The sequence below is a fragment of the Mastigoproctus giganteus genome, chromosome 8, assembly GCF_048544385.1.
Source record: "Mastigoproctus giganteus isolate SK-2022 chromosome 8, ASM4854438v1, whole genome shotgun sequence".
Lineage (NCBI taxonomy): Eukaryota > Metazoa > Arthropoda > Arachnida > Uropygi > Thelyphonidae > Mastigoproctus > Mastigoproctus giganteus.
The window spans coordinates 109,206,544-109,228,315 of NC_143582.1; the positions used below are offsets into that span (position 1 = coordinate 109,206,544).

Below are 21,772 nucleotides of genomic sequence, written 5' to 3' on the forward strand. Positions count from 1 at the left end.
CTCAGATTAGCTAGCTAGTGAAGGGAAACAGGAATAAGAATAATTTATGCACGGTATCCTTGACTTAACCTTGTATGCATATTACATGTTTTTTTATTCAATTGCATATTATGTTGTGTATATATATATATATATATATATGTAAATAAACTTTGTTGTTTATTAATTTGTGAGTTTGTTATTCCTGAACACTCAGCCTTTCCGAAGGGAATTATACATAATTGGGAAGTTCCCTTGAATCTGGAATTCTCCTGTGAGGCAAAGTCAGATGTGTACGTGGGGGTGTAAGAAATAGAGGTCTATAGTTATAAGGGAACAGAACAAATAAGGAATATTTAATAAAGCATAATTATTATTATACCTACTCAAAATAAAATTTAAAGAAGAGTAAAGACGTATGTATATTTATTAAGGACCTTCACTTCCCCCCCCCCCCAAATCTTGCTAGCGTGCAAAGTGGCCGATCCACAAGTTCCTGTCAATATCTCGAAAGTTAAAATCCCCCATTATAAGACATTCTGATTTACTGGCCTGCTCTATTTCTCTGTACAGTTGTTCGTTGTACTCACTGGGCCTATAATACACTTCTACTCTCATTTTTGTTTTCCCAGTGCTTATGTCACACCAAACAGACTCAACATTGCATTGTCTACCAACATTAATTGGATGCACTTCCTTAGATTTTATGTGTTTCATGACTAAGAGCATAAACCCCTCCTATCCTGTCTATCCATCCTTTCTGTACACATTGTAATCCCCAAATTCGAATTCTGCATTCCTTATATCTGTGTGACACTACGTCTCTGTGACATCCCAACAGTATCCGCCTTTGATGTCTTGATTAGCACTTCAAATTTATTTACTCTGCTCTAGCATTGGTGTACATGCAAGTAAACATGCGTCTGTACTTACTCTTAGTAACCCGAACACAGCCCAAGTTCCATGATGACTCTATGAGTGTACCAAAACATCCATGATTTTTTAAATTAAAAATATTAATATATTCTGTTTATAATGTGTGGATTAAACTAATCAAAATTAATTTTCTTTAACGTCTACAACAATTAATTAATTAATTAAAAAAACAGCTACAATAATATCAAACGTATTTTGTAAAAGTTTTTAAAAGTGTTAAAATCGTATTGTTTGCAGCGTCTGCAATTGCAAGACTAAATGCAGGATTAAAAGGGAGGGAAAGTTTATTGCAGTGGCACAGATTCAAAAACACGCAACTCTATTAGATTAATCGTGAGTTCTCTCCAAGGAAGATACAGTGATAGAATTAAAATACTTTGCAATTACATAACATAAATAATCATATACAAGAAAAAAAATCAGTTACTTACGACTTTCCACTAAGCATCATATCCACAGCATCGTTGATGCGTTCCAGAGGAAGCGTGTGAGTAATCAGTTCATCCACCAACAACTTTCCCTTCATATATAAATCCACTAGTTTTGGAAGTTCGAGTGCTGCTCGATATCCTAATGAAATATCATTATATTATTCAAGATAATTACTAATTATTTTTAAAGCAAATGTTAAATTTCTTTAATTTTGAAAACTTAAATTAAATACTGCTGTTCATTTTGTTTAATTTCTCATCCACTGCCTGGTGTTTGGCTCTATTGACAATGTACAGGTCTATCAATTATTGTGATACGATAAAATCCTCGTATCAGACTTTTTCGACACCTCAGCTAAAATTATAAACGAACTACCGTATAAAAATTCCAAAATAAAATAAATAAAGCAAAATATAATATTTATACTAAAATAAGTCTTGTTCACGTAATAAAATTCTGATTTTATAGCATACAAGTGTTTAGACCCATACCAGTTGTTGATGTATGTATGGGAGGCTTAATCATTATTTAGAGTTGAAAGGGGGTGGTGCTAATTCGTGCATTGGCATTCCTCACACAAGAGCTTAAGGTATAGGTCTGGTAAAAAAAAATTAGTAATATTTCCGAGGCCCGCAATGCGGTAATTAAATCAACTTAAATTAAATTTGTTAATTAAAGCTGGATTTCCGGTTTCCTTTAAGCGCTTACAAACAACAGTTAATTGCAAGCGCTTAAAGTTAACAGTTTCTTCTGATTAAGCTCTTTTAATGGAAATACTTTAAAATTCTTTCTCATTATCTGAATCCAAAAAAGGCCAAAGTTTTATGAATTTTGGAAAGCGGCCTTTTTTTATTTTATTGGATGATTAAATGTATCATTCTCGTAATGCTATTCAGGGAAGTCCCTTGGCGATGCCTTGGCACCAGTGGCACCATTTGTTGACTCCTACACTACTTTCCTTTGGGAAATTTTTGGTAAAATGGCTAATCAGGGCATAGTAGTGCGCCGGTACTTATGGTACTTCCAAGGTGGAATTTTCCAGGGCGCAGGGACTCCTAGGGCCATATTGCTCCTTGTATACTGTCTGTAAATTGCGCGTGCCCTATTTTCTGTTTTGCTGGACGACAAGCCAGAGTATCCGGAAGAAAAAACCGTGCTACATTTGCCTGGTACCGACTAACTCAGCCACGTTGTGAAAAAGGCCCATAAAAATTCCTCATATCGACGAGATTCGAACTCAGGTCTTTTCCATCCGGTGTTTCTATGCTCGCGACGTGCTACCGGATTAATGCAATTGGTGTAAGAAGTCGTTTAATTTTTTTTTTTTTTAAGTTTTAAAGTGCATTTCATTTATTGGCCCTTTTTGGAAATTGTACATTACCAATATCGATATTAAAAACTGTAATTCCCATATAATGCGTTTTAAAGAGCACATTAAAATAAATTTGATCAAAAAACATTTAGTGGGTTTGAATATAATTATTAAAATAATCACAAACACTTCCTACCTCCATAGAATGTTCCTTTTAGTTCTCTCCCCCATATTAGACTCCATGCATCTACGGACACGTTTTCTTTCTTGTCAGGTAAGCCAATGATAATGCACTGTCCATAGGCTGGATGGGTAGTCAGAAATCCTGAGTTCTAAAATAAAAATGAAATTACGAGGATTAATCAATTTAAAAACATGTTTAATTCGGCATTGTCATTTTAGATTTTTAATCTCTCTATATCCTATACATTTTATTTTTCATGGTTAGACGACAAAAAAGAACAATTTTGTCTCTTTTGGAGCAGTATTTATTTTTCAAATAGGATTATTCGACTTGGAAGGGAATAAAGATCATAAGCAAAATTTTTTAGTGATTCTGCTGGAAAAAAGGAAAAAGCAAAGGATCGTTGCAGTTTTTACACCAGGAAAGGTTATGCTTCGTCGACCAACAGCAAAATGGGCGGGACTTGAGAAAAAATTGAACAGCTGGATAGTAGAGCAGAGAAACTGTGGTATCTCTGTGTCAACAAAAACAATCACTTTGAGGAAAATGTCAGGGCAGCAGCAAAGGAACCTGATGATTTTGGTGGCACGACAAGTTGGTGTTATAGATTTATGAATCGAAACGGCTTAGCTATGAGGATACGAACAAGTATAGTCCAGAAAATGCCAGAACAATATAAAACTAAATCCTGGTTTCACAGATTTATAATTAATGCTAGGAAGCATACACACACACTACGAGCTTGGCCAAATTGATAATATGGATGAAGTACCTTTAATATTTGATGTACCCTCAAAGAGAAGTGTGGATGTTAGAGATACAAAATCAGTAACTGTGAAGACATCAGTCGGCCACGAAAAGAAACACCATAGTGTGTTTTGGCTTTTTGTGTTGATAGAATGAAACTTCCACCTCTCCTCGAATTCAAGAGGAAAAACTCTGCCAAAGGAAAAAAATTCCACAGGTATTTTTGTCATGTTCGCCCTAAAGGGCGGATGGATGACTGGAACTATGACTGGAAAAAGTGTGGTCACGGCATCCTGGTGGCCTGCCCAAGAAACGAGTCCTACTGGTGTGGGACCAACTTCGTGCACGTAAAACAGAAGCCACAGAGAGGAGGATGGAAAAGTTAAAAACAAAATTCCAGGTGGACTTACTGACCAACTACAATCATTGGATGTTTTTATTAAAGCCTTTTTAAGCTTTCATGAAAGAAGAATGGACTAAATGGATGAAGATACCACAACAACACCAACAATTTCTCAGGTGTACCAACGGGTACAAATTCTTGGGATGCAGTAAATATGGAGATATTTGCGAAGTAATTGAAGAAATGTGGCATCAGTAATTAACATTTAACACACAGAAGATGATATTCTGTTTGATGTGAATGACAGTTCATTATCAGACAACAGTAGTGAGGATGAGGAGTGTGATGACCATCATGATGAGGATAAGATTAGTGATGAATTTCGGGGTTTTAAAGATAAACAAAACTTTTTTTTTCTTTTATTGTACCATTTTCTTATTATTCTTTAAAGATGAATTACAATAATATTTTATATGAATTTTGAAATTATTAAAATATTTTTGGTTCACGTTATAATGTGGTATTATAAAAATAGTCCTATGTGTAATAAAATCCTTTTGTTTAAAAAATTAGAAGCAGCGTGGACTGCTTTCCTAACTTTTTTTCCTAACTAAGGAATCTTTGCTGATATATATATATATATATATATATATATATATCAGCAATATTGTATTAAGGGCAAGTTGCTACTATAGATAAAAGGGTGATTTTGAATGGGAGAAGACAGAGTGAGCTCTTTGTGGACTAATGTTATTAGTGGAGCCCCCAGGGGCCCACTGTTGTTTTTTATATTTATCAATGATATTCATGAAGATATAGCAGGCTTAATGTCCAAGTATGCAGATGATACAAAGGTTGGCAGGGTTCTTAATGACAGTAATGGCAGTGTGCTACTTCAACGGGATCTAGAAAAGTTAAGCAGACGGGCTGAAAAGTGACAACTGAAGAATAACATTAAAAAATGCAAAGTACTGCATTTGGAGTAGTATTTTTTTTTTTTTTATGAAATCCCCAAAAACGAAAGGTATCAAAACCTATAGTACTTAGTACCGTGCATGGGTTGAAGGAGAAGTATGGGGGTAGGGGGATGCCGGAAACTTTGCTCTAGAGACTAAACATGGGTTTCACCACTGCAAGCCTCCAATAAGCAAAGTGGTGGTATCGTACCGGTTGATGAGAGTCATCTACCACCTAAGAGTAACCCCAAAGAAACATACCAGCTGTGTGGTACTACGCGTAGGGTGGTAAAAACTGAAAAAGACCTGGGAGTCATTGTGCAGTCAGATATGAAGTTTTCTGAGCAGTGCAGACGGGCTGCCAGGACAGGTCATGTGGTATTGTCAATGATATTCAGGAATTTTGATAGCATGGATAAGGAGGTGATTATCCCTTTGTATAAGGCAATGGTCAGGCCGCACCTTAAGTACTGCATACAGGTCTGGAGGCCTCATTTTAGGAAGGATGTAGAGTTTCTTGAGCAAGTACAGAGAACGGCAACAAGATTGGTGAGGGTAACGAAGTGGTGCTCTTACCAAGAAGGGCTTAAGTTCTGCAAATTGCAGCATCTGGAGACTAGACACTTGCAAGGTGATTTGATTGAAGTGTATAATGGGTTGAACAGGCCCAAAACCCATGTGACGCACTCTTTTTTTTGTTGTTGTTTTAGTGGGCTCTCCCTGCCTATAGCCTTGGTTACCTCGGGGTTTGCCCCACCAGTGCTTCATCCTCCCTACTGCCCGGCACACCTCCTCGTGGTGCCGAATGGTAAACTAGAGGTTTTTGTGTGAAAACACAGGCCCCTAGGCTAAGAGGCCGGATGAACGACACAACCAACATAACCCTACACGAACAATCACTAACCTACATTAATCAAGCCTTTACAGAGTTTGTATTCATCACATTGCTAGATGTGGAGTTGGGGGAACCCCTAAGAGCCGCATTACGATTAACACTATACACTATGTCCGGCCATTATGTTCTTGCTCTTAAAGTGGTCAGATGATATCTTCTTGGTTATACAGCTGGTCATGTTCTTGTACATTGTTGGGAGACAGGTGGTAGGCCAGTCTGGACTGTGCATATAAGTCTTTAGACCTCCTTTTAATTTTATGATTTGAATCAACATGCTTTTTTATATATTACAGGACAGTTCATTTGATAGTGTTATTTCAATTTACAGAAGACTACATGTAATTCTAATATCTTTCATATGTAATGAGAAACTTCATAAATAAAAGGACTTTGAATTATAGTGTGACCCAGAAATAAAACAGTCATGTTTGTCTTTTTTTTTTTTTTTTTTTGCAATGCTAACTCAAATAAATAGTGATCTAAATGAAAGAATGCTAAATTATTTTTGTTAAAGAAAATAACCCAGCAATAAAATAGTCAAAATTTAGTCACAGATAACAAGTCTTCCAAATTTTTCATTCATTCCAGATTATTTGTATTTTTGTGTAGTACACTAAAAAAAAAAAATAATAAATAAATAAATAAATAAAATATCAGTGGCTGCAGTTAACAGCCAAATGATGCACAATTCATTTATAGGATGGCAGACATAAAATAACAAATAAAGGAAAAGAATAAAATAAAAATTAAAACCAAAATCAAAAGGAGTTAAATTCATTAAATGGAAACCGAAAACAATAGTGTTCATTAGTTCAAGTGACCAGATGTAGAATTATGGAGTTATATAAGATCAAATAAGTAATAATTTAAAATAATGGCCAGACATTGGCAGGTGAGAAGGAAATTAATGAGTCATTTGCCAGTTGCAATAAACATTAATAAATAAAGAATTTTATATACACACTGGTGGGTTTCAGTTTGTTTGTTTGTTATTTGGTTTTTAGGAGAATTAGCAACTAAGGCCATATTGCTCCGGGATATGCGGTGGTCATTCCCTGACCTTTCCGCATCCTCCGTATTTGGTGGTCACGGGCTCGAACCCCGGTCTAATCAAGAAGCGTGTGCTACGCACTGCTGCTGCTCCTGCTCACCTGGCTACGGAGGCGCCCTTGTGGGTTTCAGTACAGTGCAACAGGTGCACTGGACTTACTGTACTGAAACCTATTACTACTCACCTGAACTCAGCAGTGTGTAAGTAAAATTCTTTATTTATTAATCTTTATTGCAATGGGTACACATGACTCATATTAATCTCCTCCTATGCTGCATTTTAGCCATTATATTATTAAAATCATTCAAAATATTTAGAAACAGTTATTAAAATATTATATATCATAATAATTATATATTTAATGCCCTTTTTTGTCTAGCAACAATAATTAATTATGAATATTCTATATTAATATTCGGTGAATCGATATACAGGTATTGTCCATTGCAATTACAAAATTATAGAAAGTGTTCCACGAACTCTTCGCAATGTTCCGGCTTGTTGCTTAGGTCCGATTTTGGTGGCGCCACTTTCTATGCGTTTTAACGTATAACTGGAATTAACATTATCGTCTATGGGAGTTGACACTATCTTATTACTCTGTGGGGTAAGCTTTGCCTATTCGGGGGATTTATGAGTGGTTTAGTTCAGTGAGTGAGTGTGAGGAGTAACTGTCTCTTTCGACGGCATTTCTTCTTCCTATCCTACTCCTTTTTGCTTTCCTAACTCTAATAGGGACAGCATGTGGATAACACAGTTTTATATCAAATACCGTTTTTCAAACGGTGCCGTCTGGGTGGTGGTATCCGCCGAGAATAAATAACATTAATCTTCTCCACTGGTGAAGTCAGGGGCGGCTCGTCCATAGACACTGCAGTTCCTCTTAATAAAAATATTCATAAAAATGAATATTTTTATTAAGAGGAACCGCATATAGCATGCACATCCTCTATTTCCAGTAATCATTTCAATAATAAACGAATAAAAACACGAAATCGTTTCCAACTTTGAAGTTTAATTAACCGTAGGCCTCACTGTGCGCCAGGCAGTGACAATTTTGCATTCCAGTGAATATCTAGTAGTTGGTTGCCATTGGCAACTTGCCAATATACATTTTTATAGGTGAAACGAATCAAAGTCACTGTAAAGCGCCAGAGCAGATTTCACCTTCGACCATGTCATCGTTCACCGACATTGTGTGTAGCACAACGTCGGTGTCTTTTTGTTATTCGCCAGAATTGCCATTAAGTAACTAAATAATATCAGTGTTAAGTCAACATTCAACAGTGTAATTATGTGATTATAGCTTAACTGCGAATTGAACTTAAATTTAATTTATATTATGAGGTGATGTGTAAGTAAAACATTATTTCTAAGACACACGATTTTGTGAAATTTGATTCGATCATGGCCTCCATGCTTTACCATTAAGTAAATCGCGTGACAGTGAATAAACTTCAGCAACTTAGTTTTTCATAATTATCTCTCCAAGAAAAAATGCGATTAAAAATGAAGGCCGCCCCACACCAAAGATTCTAATTTCTCAGCGGAGAATAAGTAATAATAAGCAATATATTCGCAGTTTTAAAACTGATGGTGCCAAAGGAAAAGTTGGTTTTTGTGGTTAAGTTAAAAATGCATTGTTTTGTTTTCCATGTTTACTGTTCGGAGGTGACTTAACGTGGACAAAAAGTGGCTTTACAAACATAAACAGAATGAAAGAAAAAACTCTAAAACATGAGAGTTCGAAGAAACATATTGATAATGTGATTTCACTATCGTTTTTAGGAAGCGTAAATATTAAAGAACAGCTTAGTGAGGCCTACAGACTTTCGATATGCAAACATAACAGAAAAGTTACCAAGAATCGTGAGGTATTATCTAAAAGAATAGAGTGCATTAAATTTTGTGGACAGTTTGGAATTCCTTTACGTGGACATGACGAAAAAGACGATTCTAAAAATCCAGGAGTATTCAGAGGATTAATAAATTTCGCCTGTACATTAGATTTCAATTTAAAGAACCATTTCGAAAGTAATGCAGCATTTAAAGACATTTCAAAAACCATTCAGAATGATATTCTTGACTGTTTGCTGCAAATATGCGGGGATGAAATAAAAAGAGAAATTAAAGAAGCTTCATTATCATTACCATGGCTGATGACACAACAGATGTTTCAGAACATATAAATATGATAATTGTTCTGAGATATGAACTGAACGGAGACTTTTTGAGCGTTTTTGCACTCCGGAAAACCAAACGACGACAAACGGAATATTCTGGATCAGTTGGACATAATCCGCGAAGGAAATACAGTACTCAAAAACTGGTTGCTCGGACATTTGATGACGCAAGTGTGATGAAAGGGGGAGTTCAGGCTAAAATAAAAGAAGTGTACAAAACTGCACACCAACTCAATCTGATGATGAGAAATGCAGCAAGTAGTACCCGAGATTCAAGTATATTCTTTTCGAACCTCATGTCGATACCAACGTGTTTTTCGAGATCACCACAGTGTTGCTCTGTTCTCAGAAAGAATATGGACAGCCGTGTTGCTCGACGTTCCCCTACAAGATGGAACTTCAATATACGCACCGTGAACAGCGTTTATGAAAATTTTGAATCCTTAAAAATGTGCATGGAGGAACTACAAGCGACAGCAAACGCAGATAAGACGATTTCAGAAGCAACTGGAATTTTGCACATCTTGAGTAATGAAAAATTCGAGTTCTGGTTAGAACTTTTCCATGAGATAATGCTTCACGTGAAGGTTTTATATAATCAAATGCAATCTCAAGAAATTGAGGTAGTTAAAATACATGAATATATAGGAAACTTTAAGAATGCCATTCTAAAAATCAGGAATTCAATGTACTGTGAAAATCCTTCAAAACACTCATGATTGAAGCGAAGGAAGTATGCGACTATATCAGTATTGACATAGGTGAGAGATATTCTTTTACAAAGCAATTAATTGCTTACTAAATTGTTTAACAAGGAGAACCTTGTTATTTTTCTTACGAAAATGCCCATGGAAGAGGTACGGGAGACTACCGAGGCATATACCATGATTGAAAGTGAAAAACGTCTTACGGAATTACAAGTTTTCTATAGCAGACATGTTATACACAATTATTGCAAATTAACTGACTCGCTGAAATTTATCTCAGAAAATAATCTAGCTGAAGTTCTTGGTGAACTTACAAAACTCATAAAAGTTCTTTCGACCATTCCAGTGACTACTTCAGAGCCCGAGCGCTGCCATTCGACATTAAAAAGAATAAAAACATTTTAAGGAGCACTATGAATCAGGAAATGCTAAATGCTCAAGCAATCAATGCTTTCAATAGAGAAAAGCTTGGTCAACAGTGCACCAAACTTGAAGGAAAAATTATTAATCTATTTTCAACAAATAAAAACTGCAGAATGGATTTTGTTTTTAAATAAAAGTTCAAGTCTGTTAATGGTAAATGTCTAGTTAATGTTTTGTAGTATTTTTAACTTGCTTATTATTATTACTGTATATGTCCACATGTTTTATAACCAAGGCAATTTAAGACGCAGCACCCCCAAACATCAGAGCCACGAGCCGCCACTGGGTGAAGTGTTACTTATTCGAGGAAGTGCAATACCATGGCAACTCGTTGTGAAGGTATTCACAATATGATATATAATTAAAACGATGCCAATTCCTACTTTGGTAGATGACTACGAATTAAACTGAATGCATTGCACTAACCTATACATTAGTAATATAATATAATATAATATAATATACCCACATTTTGCAAATAATCGTTATTTGTAAACTGTGTATATATTATATGAACAGGACTCTGGCAATCGAATAAGTAAAATTTGTGTTCATGCATATGTATACGAACAAATATTTTATGGAGGGTGAGATTGATCGTGTTGAAATGTGGCCAGGAATGTGCCTGTATACAATAGCTTCATATGTTTGGGTCAAGATCAAAGGTTTCTTTAGTTTCAGTAGCATTTTTTCTATTTTGTAACAGTACTATGTGTTGCCTCTTTTTGGACCTGTGCCCCTAAGCAGGGCTTAGGCGTACATGTCCACTGTTAAGTCCCAAAACTGCTAACGTCGTTCCTCCTGAAAGATGTCTTCTATAATGACAAATAGCACTTGAATATGAATGTTCTTGTAGGAGCTGAACTGCTAAATTATACTGTACGTGAACATATTAAATTGTCTCGTCATTTTAACAACATTCACTAAAAGTCAGCTGTACGACGAACTCACCATGGCATCCACATTTCCCACGGAAACAAAACAATAATCCACACCCCCATCAGTTAGTTCTCTCACAACTTCATCGATAGGTTTCGTATAGTCCGTGGGATTAACAAACTCTGTGCATCCAAATTTTCTTGCTGAAATAAATAAAGAAACAGTACTTAAGACCCAAACGTACAGTTCAGTAGTTCCCTAAATACAAATTTTATTCAAAACAAACGTTCCTTACACGTTATAAAATTTCATGAAACTTAACACATTAAATTTAGTGTCTGTTTATAAATAAATATTTATTCATGTATGTACATAACGAAATAAATAAATTTTATTGCATACAACCAGATACAGCGGCCAACACAACCCACAGCCTAAGGGTTAGGGGTTTGACAAAGTATACATCGATATCCAATTAATGATAAAATAATAAAGAAATTAGTAGGTAAATTACATAATTAAAAAATATGCACAAAAATTCAGTACCAATCGACACAACTGCAATAATGTACAATTGAAATGCTAGGTAGAACCAACCAGTTGCATATACTACAACATATGCCCACATTTTCCAACTGAAATGCAAATGTTCCAGTCCATTTTAGTCACCAATAATTTTTTTACATAACAGCTTTGCCACTGTGAGTATTATTGCATCAGACAATCATGTAACCATTCACTGCCTTCAATAAAGATATTATTACTGACGGCAGATGCCGTTTAGACAGTCATCAATTGGACTGGAGAAGCACAGGACAGGCACTTTGGAGGGCAACAGTCTGTGTGGTACTTCCAAGCACTGTAATTCAGTGAGCATTGTTTCATCGTGGATCGGATATCATCACTAGGATCGCAGACAGACAACGATTTTTCTTATGAAATGCTCTTTGACGTTTATGTATTGAGTATGGTAGGAACTTTCTTCGCTATCGGCGTTTGTACGCGGATTGGGTTGCAAATTTATTTGTATCCAACAGCACTTGATTTCAATATTGAACTGCGGGTTCAATATTATAGGTTCAGTACTGGAGACTGAGCAGTTATGAACGTAATTTTGGAAGCAGCAGCAGCATTAGAGTTGATCTCAAGGCTTGCGCAGGGATGTGTCGGTCACAGAGATCCCAGATATTTGGGGATTATTTTTTTGTTTTTTTAGGAGCATTAGCAACTAAGGCTATATTGCTCCGGGGATATGTGGTGGTCATTCCCTGACCTTTCCGCATCCTCCGTATTTGGTGGTCACGGGCTCGAACCCCGGTCTAATCAAGAAGGGTGTGCTATGCACTGCTGCTCCTGCCCACCTGGCTACGGAGGCGCAATATTTGGGGATGGAATGACTCCAGTTAGCAGCTTGGAAGTTGTGAGCTTCCTTCTGTCTATAGCAGTAGGTAGCTTAGATATATCTGTCTGTCACGCCGTTTGGGTCGTCCGTACTTGTTGAGGAATGTCATGTTTCTGAAGTACTGACTGTTCAAGTAGAACAGTCAGTACTCTTCGATATACGTTTTTTTTTCCCCTTTTCTGTTGGAGCTGCTAACGCCCAAATTTCTGCTGCACGGAAGCTATTTTAGAGTTTCAAAAAGATCTGTTTTATGTCAAATGCTACAGATCACTTTAATAAATTACACGGACTCTGTGTTGGGAAACACTGCTCAAGAGGAATTAAGTTTCCCGTTTCGCCCCAGAACTAACTTTAGCTATCTAAAAATTTCAAATGACAATTTGTGCGCGTTTGCACACGCACTGTTAAACTAGCAAAAGTTTGTAATTCGACTATTGAGCTCCATATAAACTATGGAGCTTTCTTTATACATAACGATGAACATAATTAAAAATAAAATTAAAATTTGTTCATTAGTAAATGAACATCGAATAACAAAAGTCTCTGCAGTATCCACTCCGCAACCAATATATCATCACAAAGATTAGATCCTTGTTCGATAAGCGTGCCTTTTCAGGGTGCATATACCCATTTCCTATTTACAACGCCTCTCTCCATATACTCAGGTGGTGTATAAGTATTCGTACCAGGAAACCGCAGATATCCAACGAATAGACTCGGTGGTTATAAATCCGATAGAAGATGTATAAAGTAAACTGAGTTACTCCACGACTTTGGCTGCTCGGCGGAAATGAAAATGATGTCAACTTATCGGTCACCAAATGAAAATGAAGTCTTCTTATTGGTGACTTATATGCATTGGGAGTTATTATGCCAATGAACGGACTATTCCTGATGATAAATTGACGCATTTTGTTCACGACGTAAAATTAACGTTCCGTCACTCGCACCCTCAATTTTTAACAAGGACACTCGCATGGAGTCTGTGTGATCATCATTTTGATTTTAATTATAAAAACTCAAATTTTAGTTTTTTTACTGATTTAAAAACTGTGATCTATTAATTATTATTTGCTAAACCCAATTGAATTTTGTCATCCGAACAGTCTTGTCATATGTAACACCTGCTTTCAGCAGCACCAGGAGAAGGCTGTACACATAGAAATCTCCTGATCATAAAACAAGGAATCAAATTGATCTTATATAGCTTAGCTTAATTTTCAGCACTCACCTCATAGTAATCGGCTTAGCTGGTGGAGGGTTTTACCACATACATAGTGGTTATAGGATTCTAATACTTCATGGGGATTATGGGTTTAAATTAAGTTATGGGCTAAAAATTTTTTTAAGAATGGAGGGTGCACCTTCCATGGTTGCCTAATTAAATTAAATTAAATGAAGAGAAAAAAGGAAAGGAAAATGTAAGCTAATAATCGCGCACGAGCGACTTTCGAGTTTCCTCGTCTTCAGTTAGCTATAGTGGAGGGGGGGAAGAGAGCGCGCTTGTGTTATATACGGGTTGGGTTCCCGAAATGCATTTCAGTGCACGTGGAAATTTAATACGTGCTAAATTCCAAATGGGGGAAAAATTGGCGAGAATCTTTTTGTTTAACACGTTGAGTGATGTATGGCGCTTAAACCATTCAATAACGAGGGCTTCGTTTTCAAGGATTTTGTAGCTAGAATTTAATTTAATTACTGTGATGGCTGAATCGATGAGTGGATTGTGATTTTGAGATTGGACATGTTGTGTTAGTTCTGTACTTGCCGAATTAGTTTTGAAGCTATTAAAGTGGTAGTATGCACGCGTGTTGGAAATTTTTGATGTCCCGAATTTTGCTGTTGTACTGCCTATGTAACATGCTTGGCATTCTGATTGGCATCTGATCAAATATATAATGTTGTTGTGGTCTTGTGTCTCGTACTCGTGTGTTGTTTTGTATGAGTTGAATTTGGAACTTAATTTGTTGTAAGATGTGAATATTAATTTGATGTCTGTATTTTTAAAGATCTGTCGAAGTCTCCTAGCATATTGTTGATGATATGGGAGCGCGATAAGGGGTTTATGTATCTTATTCTTGTTCACGTGGTTAATAATTTTGTTTGGGTTATTAGTGTTATTATGAACTTTGGTGATGGTTTCTTTTATTAGTTGTGGTGGGTATTTTCTGTCGATGAATTTTTTGGTGAGGTATTGCAATTCTACAGATAGGTCTGTTTGTGTGTGGCTATATTTTACAGCGTTGTATATCTGGTTGTATAGAACTGCTTTTTTGATGTATAGAGGGTGGTGTGAGTGGTAATGTAAGAATTTTCCTGTATGCGTGTTTTTCCTGTATATTTTGGTGCCTAAAGATGTGTTTATTTTGTATATAGTGAGGTTTAGAAAATTAATTTTATTATCGTTTTCTACTTCGAGGGTAAATTTGAGTCTTTCGTGTGTTGTGTTGAAGGTGTTCAGTAAAGTGTCGATGGTGGTTCTGTTGCCTATTAAGAGGACGTCGTCTGCATACCTCATGTATAGTTTAATTCCTGGGGGAAAGGGTTGGAGAATTTTTTCTTCGATGGATGCGAGGTAGATCTCGGATAAAGGGGCAGAGATACCGAGGCCCATGGGAAGGCCGAAAATTTGTTCGTAGACGTTATTTTGGAATGTAAATTGTTTGGCGTCAAGTAACAGTGATGTGAGGTCTAAAATATCATTAATGTTTAAGTCGGTACGTTTTGTTAATGTGTCGTCTTTGATTAGTAGTTCTTTAAGGGCCAGTAGCATGGATTCGATGTGCACGTTTGTGTATAGGGAGACGACGTCGAAGGACGCGAGAATATCGTTTTCAGATATGGTTATGGAAGTTATATGTTCGTGTGCTTGTTTTGTATTGTAGACCCTGAACTGAGAAAATCTCATTAAAGGTGAAATAATTTTGACGAGGAATATGGATAGGTTAGCATAGGCGGACTGTTTATAAGAAACGATGGGTCTTAAAGGGTAATCTTGTTTATGGAGTTTGACTATTCCAAAAATGTGTGGGAGAATGTTATTGCGTATGCCTATTTGCTGGAGGGTATGTAAATTAATTTGTTTGTTGGCTCTGAGTCTTCTTAGGATCCCATCAAGTTTATTTTTAAGCTTGTTAATATTAAACGTGTTGCAAGCTCTGTATGTTGTTGAATCTGATAAGATGTGTAACATTTTCTTTGTATATGTGTTTTTGTCTATGATTGCGATGGTATCCCCTTTGTCTGCCTTTTGTATTATAATGTTCGGAGTTTTCATAAAGTCTCGTATGTGGATTAATTGTTGTTGGGGAATGTTAGGTTTACTAGTTAATTGGGAGTTAAAAACAGCGTTAGTTTCATGTATGATTCGGTATTTATCTGGGTGGTTATCGAGTTTGGTTTGTATTTCTATCATGGCGTCTTTGACTGGGTAGTTGTTGCTGTTAATGGCGAAATTGAATCCGTATTCTAGACTTTCAAGTTCGTTAGGGGAAAATGTTTGTGTGGAGATGTTAACAACTGAGTTTGTGGGGAGTTTTTTGTGTCTCCTAGTAAGTGTATCCCATTTCTTGGAGTGCTTTTGGGTAATCTGATTTAAAGTTGCTTGAATTCGTGTGTTGTTCTGTTGTACGTAATCGTACCAAGTCGTGGGGGTTAGTTCTCTTTTAAGTTTGAATTTAAGGGACCACAACACAAGACCACAACAACATTATAAGATCTAGTTATTACATTACAGCACATAAAGACTTCTTAAAACAATCAAGAGTCAATTTAACACAAATCCTTTAACTATACATTACACCTCTTCCGCACGCCTATCATTTCCACATTATCCCCAATGCATTCAGATCTGCACGATAGGAAACTCCATTTCACAAAACTATTAGTTAAATACTTTTCCGACAAACTCCACATCACATTCTTAAAGAAATGTCTTACATATGACATAATCCCCAATTTCGCTCGTATCTGCACCAAAAACACTGTTAAAAAATACCCTTTTATCATACACCAAGCCTCCATTGCCATAATAAAAGCCGAATTACGGAAAAGATACAGAGAAAAATATCTCCTTCTAGATCAAATACATACCCTTAAATTCAAACTTAAAAGAGAACTAACCCCCACGACTTGGTACGATTACGTACAACAGAACAACACACGAATTCAAGCAACTTTAAATCAGATTACCCAAAAGCACTCCAAGAAATGGGATACACTTACTAGGAGACACAAAAAACTCCCCACAAACTCAGTTGTTAACATCTCCACACAAACATTTTCCCCTAACGAACTTGAAAGTCTAGAATACGGATTCAATTTCGCCATTAACAGCAACAACTACCCAGTCAAAGACGCCATGATAGAAATACAAACCAAACTCGATAACCACCCAGATTAATACCGAATCATACATGAAACTAACGCTGTTTTTAACTCCCAATTAACTAGTAAACCTAACATTCCCCAACAACAATTAATCCACATACGAGACTTTATGAAAACTCCGAACATTATAATACAAAAGGCAGACAAAGGGGATACCATCGCAATCATAGACAAAAACACATATACAAAGAAAATGTTACACATCTTATCAGATTCAACAACATACAGAGCTTGCAACACGTTTAATATTAACAAGCTTAAAAATAAACTTGATGGGATCCTAAGAAGACTCAGAGCCAACAAACAAATTAATTTACATACCCTCCAGCAAATAGGCGTACGCAATAACATTCTCCCACACATTTTTGGAATAGTCAAACTCCATAAACAAGATTACCCTTTAAGACCCATCGTTTCTTATAAACAGTCCGCCTATGCTAACCTATCCATATTCCTCGTCAAAATTATTTCACCTTTAATGAGATTTTCTCAGTTCAGGGTCTACAATACAAAACAAGCACACGAACATATAACTTCCATAACCATATCTGAAAACGATATTCTCGCGTCCTTCGACGTCGTCTCCCTATACACAAACGTGCACATCGAATCCATGCTACTGGCCCTTAAAGAACTACTAATCAAAGACGACACATTAACAAAACGTACCGACTTAAACATTAATGATATTTTAGACCTCACATCACAGTTACTTGACGCCAAACAATTTACATTCCAAAATAACGTCTACGAACAAATTTTCGGCCTTCCCATGGGCCTCGGTATCTCTGCCCCTTTATCCGAGATCTACCTCGCATCCATCGAAGAAAAAATTCTCCAACCCTTTCCCCCAGGAATTAAACTATACATGAGGTATGCAGACGACGTCCTCTTAATAGGCAACAGAACCACCATCGACACTTTACTGAACACCTTCAACACAACACACGAAAGACTCAAATTTACCCTCGAAGTAGAAAACGATAATAAAATTAATTTTCTAAACCTCACTATATACAAAATAAACACATCTTTAGGCACCAAAATATACAGGAAAAACACGCATACAGGAAAATTCTTACATTACCACTCACACCACCCTCTATACATCAAAAAAGCAGTTCTATACAACCAGATATACAACGCTGTAAAATATAGCCACACACAAACAGACCTATCTGTAGAATTGCAATACCTCACCAAAAAATTCATCGACAGAAAATACCCACCACAACTAATAAAAGAAACCATCACCAAAGTTCATAATAACACTAATAACCCAAACAAAATTATTAACCACGTGAACAAGAATAAGATACATAAACCCCTTATCGCGCTCCCATATCATCAACAATATGCTAGGAGACTTCGACAGATCTTTAAAAATACAGACATCAAATTAATATTCACATCTTACAACAAATTAAGTTCCAAATTCAACTCATACAAAACAACACACGAGTACGAGACAAAAGACCACAACAACATTATATATTTGATCAGATGCCAATCAGAATGCCAAGCATGTTACATAGGCAGTACAACAGCAAAATTCGGGACATCAAAAATTTCCAACACGCGTGCATACTACCACTTTAATAGCTTCAAAACTAATTCGGCAAGTACAGAACTAACACAACATGTCCAATCTCAAAATCACAATCCACTCATCGATTCAGCCATCACAGTAATTAAATTAAATTCTAGCTACAAAATCCTTGAAAACGAAGCCCTCGTTATTGAATGGTTTAAGCGCCATACATCACTCAACGTGTTAAACAAAAAGATTCTCGCCAATTTTTCCCCCATTTGGAATTTAGCACGTATTAAATTTCCACGTGCACTGAAATGCATTTCGGGAACCCAACCCGTATATAACACAAGCGCGCTCTCTTCCCCCCCTCCACTATAGCTAACTGAAGACGAGGAAACTCGAAAGTCGCTCGTGCGCGATTATTAGCTTACATTTTCCTTTCCTTTTTTCTCTTCATTTAATTTAATTTAATTAGGCAACCATGGAAGGTGCACCCTCCATTCTTAAAAAAATTTTTAGCCCATAACTTAATTTAAACCCATAATCCCCATGAAGTATTAGAATCCTATAACCACTATGTATGTGGTAAAACCCTCCACCAGCTAAGCGGATTACTATGAGGTGAGTGCTGAAAATTAAGCTAAGCTATATAAGATCTAGTTATTACATTACAGCACATAAAGACTTCTTAAAACAATCAAGGAATCAAATTGATTACATCCTTATGCAGCAATGGTGGCATTCCAGTGTAATCACAGCAAAAACAATTCCTGGTGCAGATTGTGGCATCATCATCAGCTACTCCACATCGCCTCAAGCTGAAGCTGAAAAGGATCATGAATAAAGTTTTCCCTAAACGATTGGATGCAGAAAATATTCCAAAGGATTATATACTTGAAACAGGCAATCGTTTTCAAGCTCAATTAGAACTAGATGACGATTGGGGAAATGAGGGAAAATGCAAAAGGATTCAGCAAATAGATACATTAGAGAAAGGTTGAAGATAAGGAAGCCATGGATTACAGAAGTCACTTTTAAACTTATTGAACAGAGAACTGCAAAATCCTAGGGTGTACAAGGAAACGAAGAGTATCAAGAACTAAGCAAAGTCATCAAGCGCTGTTTAAGCCAGGACAAACAGGATTATATCAATCGAAAGTGTAAAGAAATCGAATACCACAACAAACAAAACAACACTAAGAAGATGTATGATATAATTAAATCCTTAAGACAAAAGTTCCGACCAAAACTTAATATAATTAAGAACTCCAAATGGGAAATTTTAACAGAGGAGAACACAATTAAAGGAAGGTGGAAAGAATACTGTGAGCAGCTCTTCCGAGCACCTGCTGACACTAATGATCTGCCACCCCATTTTCAAGAGTGTGATCATGAACCAGTTCTACTGAAGGAAGAAGTCGAAAAAGCCATCAGAGAACTGACGTGTGGCAAGTCACCCGGAATTGATGCAATCCAGGGGGAATTGATTAAAGCTCCATAGCGGGGTGGTCAGGAGCGGGAGTGCAGTAGCACACGCCCTTTGAGTAGACCGGGGTTCAAGCCCCTGACTGCTGAATAGGGTCGATCGGCCAACCTGCACTGGACCAGCGTGGCAGGTTATGGTCCATTTCTCTCAGCATGAATTGTTGAGGAGGCTTCCATCCTACAGTGGGTTGATAATGGCTGCACTTTACCTTTTTTTTTTTTTTTTTTTTTTTTAAACAGGTGTCAAGGGCGCCTAGTTTTTTTCATAAAATTATTGTAAAAATATGGGAAACGGGACGGTGGCCATCAGATTAGAAAAAAAAACAATTTTTATTCCCTTACTAAAAAAAGGAGATCTGAAATTTTGCTCAAATTACAGGACTATTAGCCTAATTTCTCACGCTAGCACCTTATTCTTCTTAAAATCATATTAAACACAATCTCAAGAAAACTTGAAGAAGAAATGCCAGAAGAGCAAGTAGGTTTCAGAAGGGGTAGAGGAACAAGAAATCAGATCTTAAGTCTACGACTGATTATTGAAAAATGCAAAGAATTCAATGTTCCAGTCGTTTTGTGTTTTATTAGGCAAGAGCCTTTGATTGTGTTCAACATGACAAACGATTACTAATATGGTTTTCCCAATCCACATAATTCAGCTGGTAAGCTACTGTACCAGGAACAGGAAGGAAATGTGAAAACCAACATGGAAAACATGGACTTTATCACAGTAGGTAACGGTGTCAGGCAGGGTTGTATTTTGTCACCTCATCTTTTTAATCTTTATGCCGAAGATACCATGCATGAAGCTTTGGAAGATTTAGAGACTAGCATCAAAATTGGAGGACTGAAGACAAACAACCCTCGTCATGCAGATGATACTGTGCTAATCTCAGTTCCAGTAAAGTGAAGGTTAATGGGCAAGATATCGAAGAAGTTGATGAATTTGATTACTTAGGGTCAAGAATAAATAAAAATAGTGACTTCTCAAACAATGTAAAGAGACGACAGGCAATTGCTAAAACGTTCATCACTGATTCGATAAAATTATGGAGAGATCACGATCTGCCCCTAAAGACGAAACTTGAGAATGGATGTGAAGATGAAATCTGAAAAAAGTTGACAGGAAGAAAATTGAGGCATTTGAAACGCGGTGTTACAGGAGAATACTGCGTGTTTCTTACTTGGATCGAAGAACAAATAGTGGGTATTGAATAAAATTGGCAGGCCTAAAATTCTTCTTCAAAGCATCAACAAAAGAAAACTCAAGAAGGGAAAACTTTCTGTTGAAGAATATAATGGAAGGAAAATTCCAGGGGAAGAGGTGCAACTAGGTGGAAGGATGAGATCAGTAAACTTCTTGACTTGACATGACATGACATGACACTTTGCGATGCCGCTCGTAGAGCACATGATCGATGCAGTTGGAGGAATTTGTTGGTGGTCACAACAGCTCTTCAGGGAGCTATGTGACTGAAGAGGAAAGAAACCCAATTAAAAATTATAAAAAGAAAATAAACGAGAGAAACTAATAATAATAATAATAATATAGAAAGATTTTATCGTATTTTTTTAAAATTTAATTTCATTGATTCCTCAGACTGAAATCCAGACGCAACGTGAACTCTATTTTTGTCAACTGTCTCATTCTAATTGTCAACTATTTCATTCCCATTCCCACATGGCGTCTGTGAGGCGTCAAGTTGGACGAGGAATTGCCTGAAAGAAAGGTAGACGCTTCTGCTTATGCCTGTTACACCAAGCAAAAATTTAACGTCTCGAAATGAAAACAGAAAATACAGTATAACCAGTTGGAGAATACTGGCGAGCAAAGGTACACGAGACGATTTGATTTCATTAAAAAAAAATTAAAAGTGGCGTCTGTCAGAGACAACCAACGGAAGGTTAATTATAATTATCGATTTACTAACTCGCTCT

General features: G+C 36.5%; 1 protein-coding gene across 1 annotated transcript in view; it reads right to left on the bottom strand.

Moving 5' to 3' along the window:
* LOC150081762 (alcohol dehydrogenase class-3-like) overlaps positions 1-21,772 on the bottom strand; it is a 61,146-nt gene that overhangs the window by 7,710 nt on the left and 31,664 nt on the right. The window contains exons 8-10 of the mRNA XM_090380312.1: positions 11,100-11,230; positions 2,856-2,991; positions 1,347-1,485 (exon numbers count right to left, since the gene is read on the bottom strand). Of these exons, the coding sequence (XP_090236438.1) occupies positions 1,347-1,485; positions 2,856-2,991; positions 11,100-11,230 (406 nt within the window). The remainder of the gene's footprint in view (positions 1-1,346; positions 1,486-2,855; positions 2,992-11,099; positions 11,231-21,772) is intronic.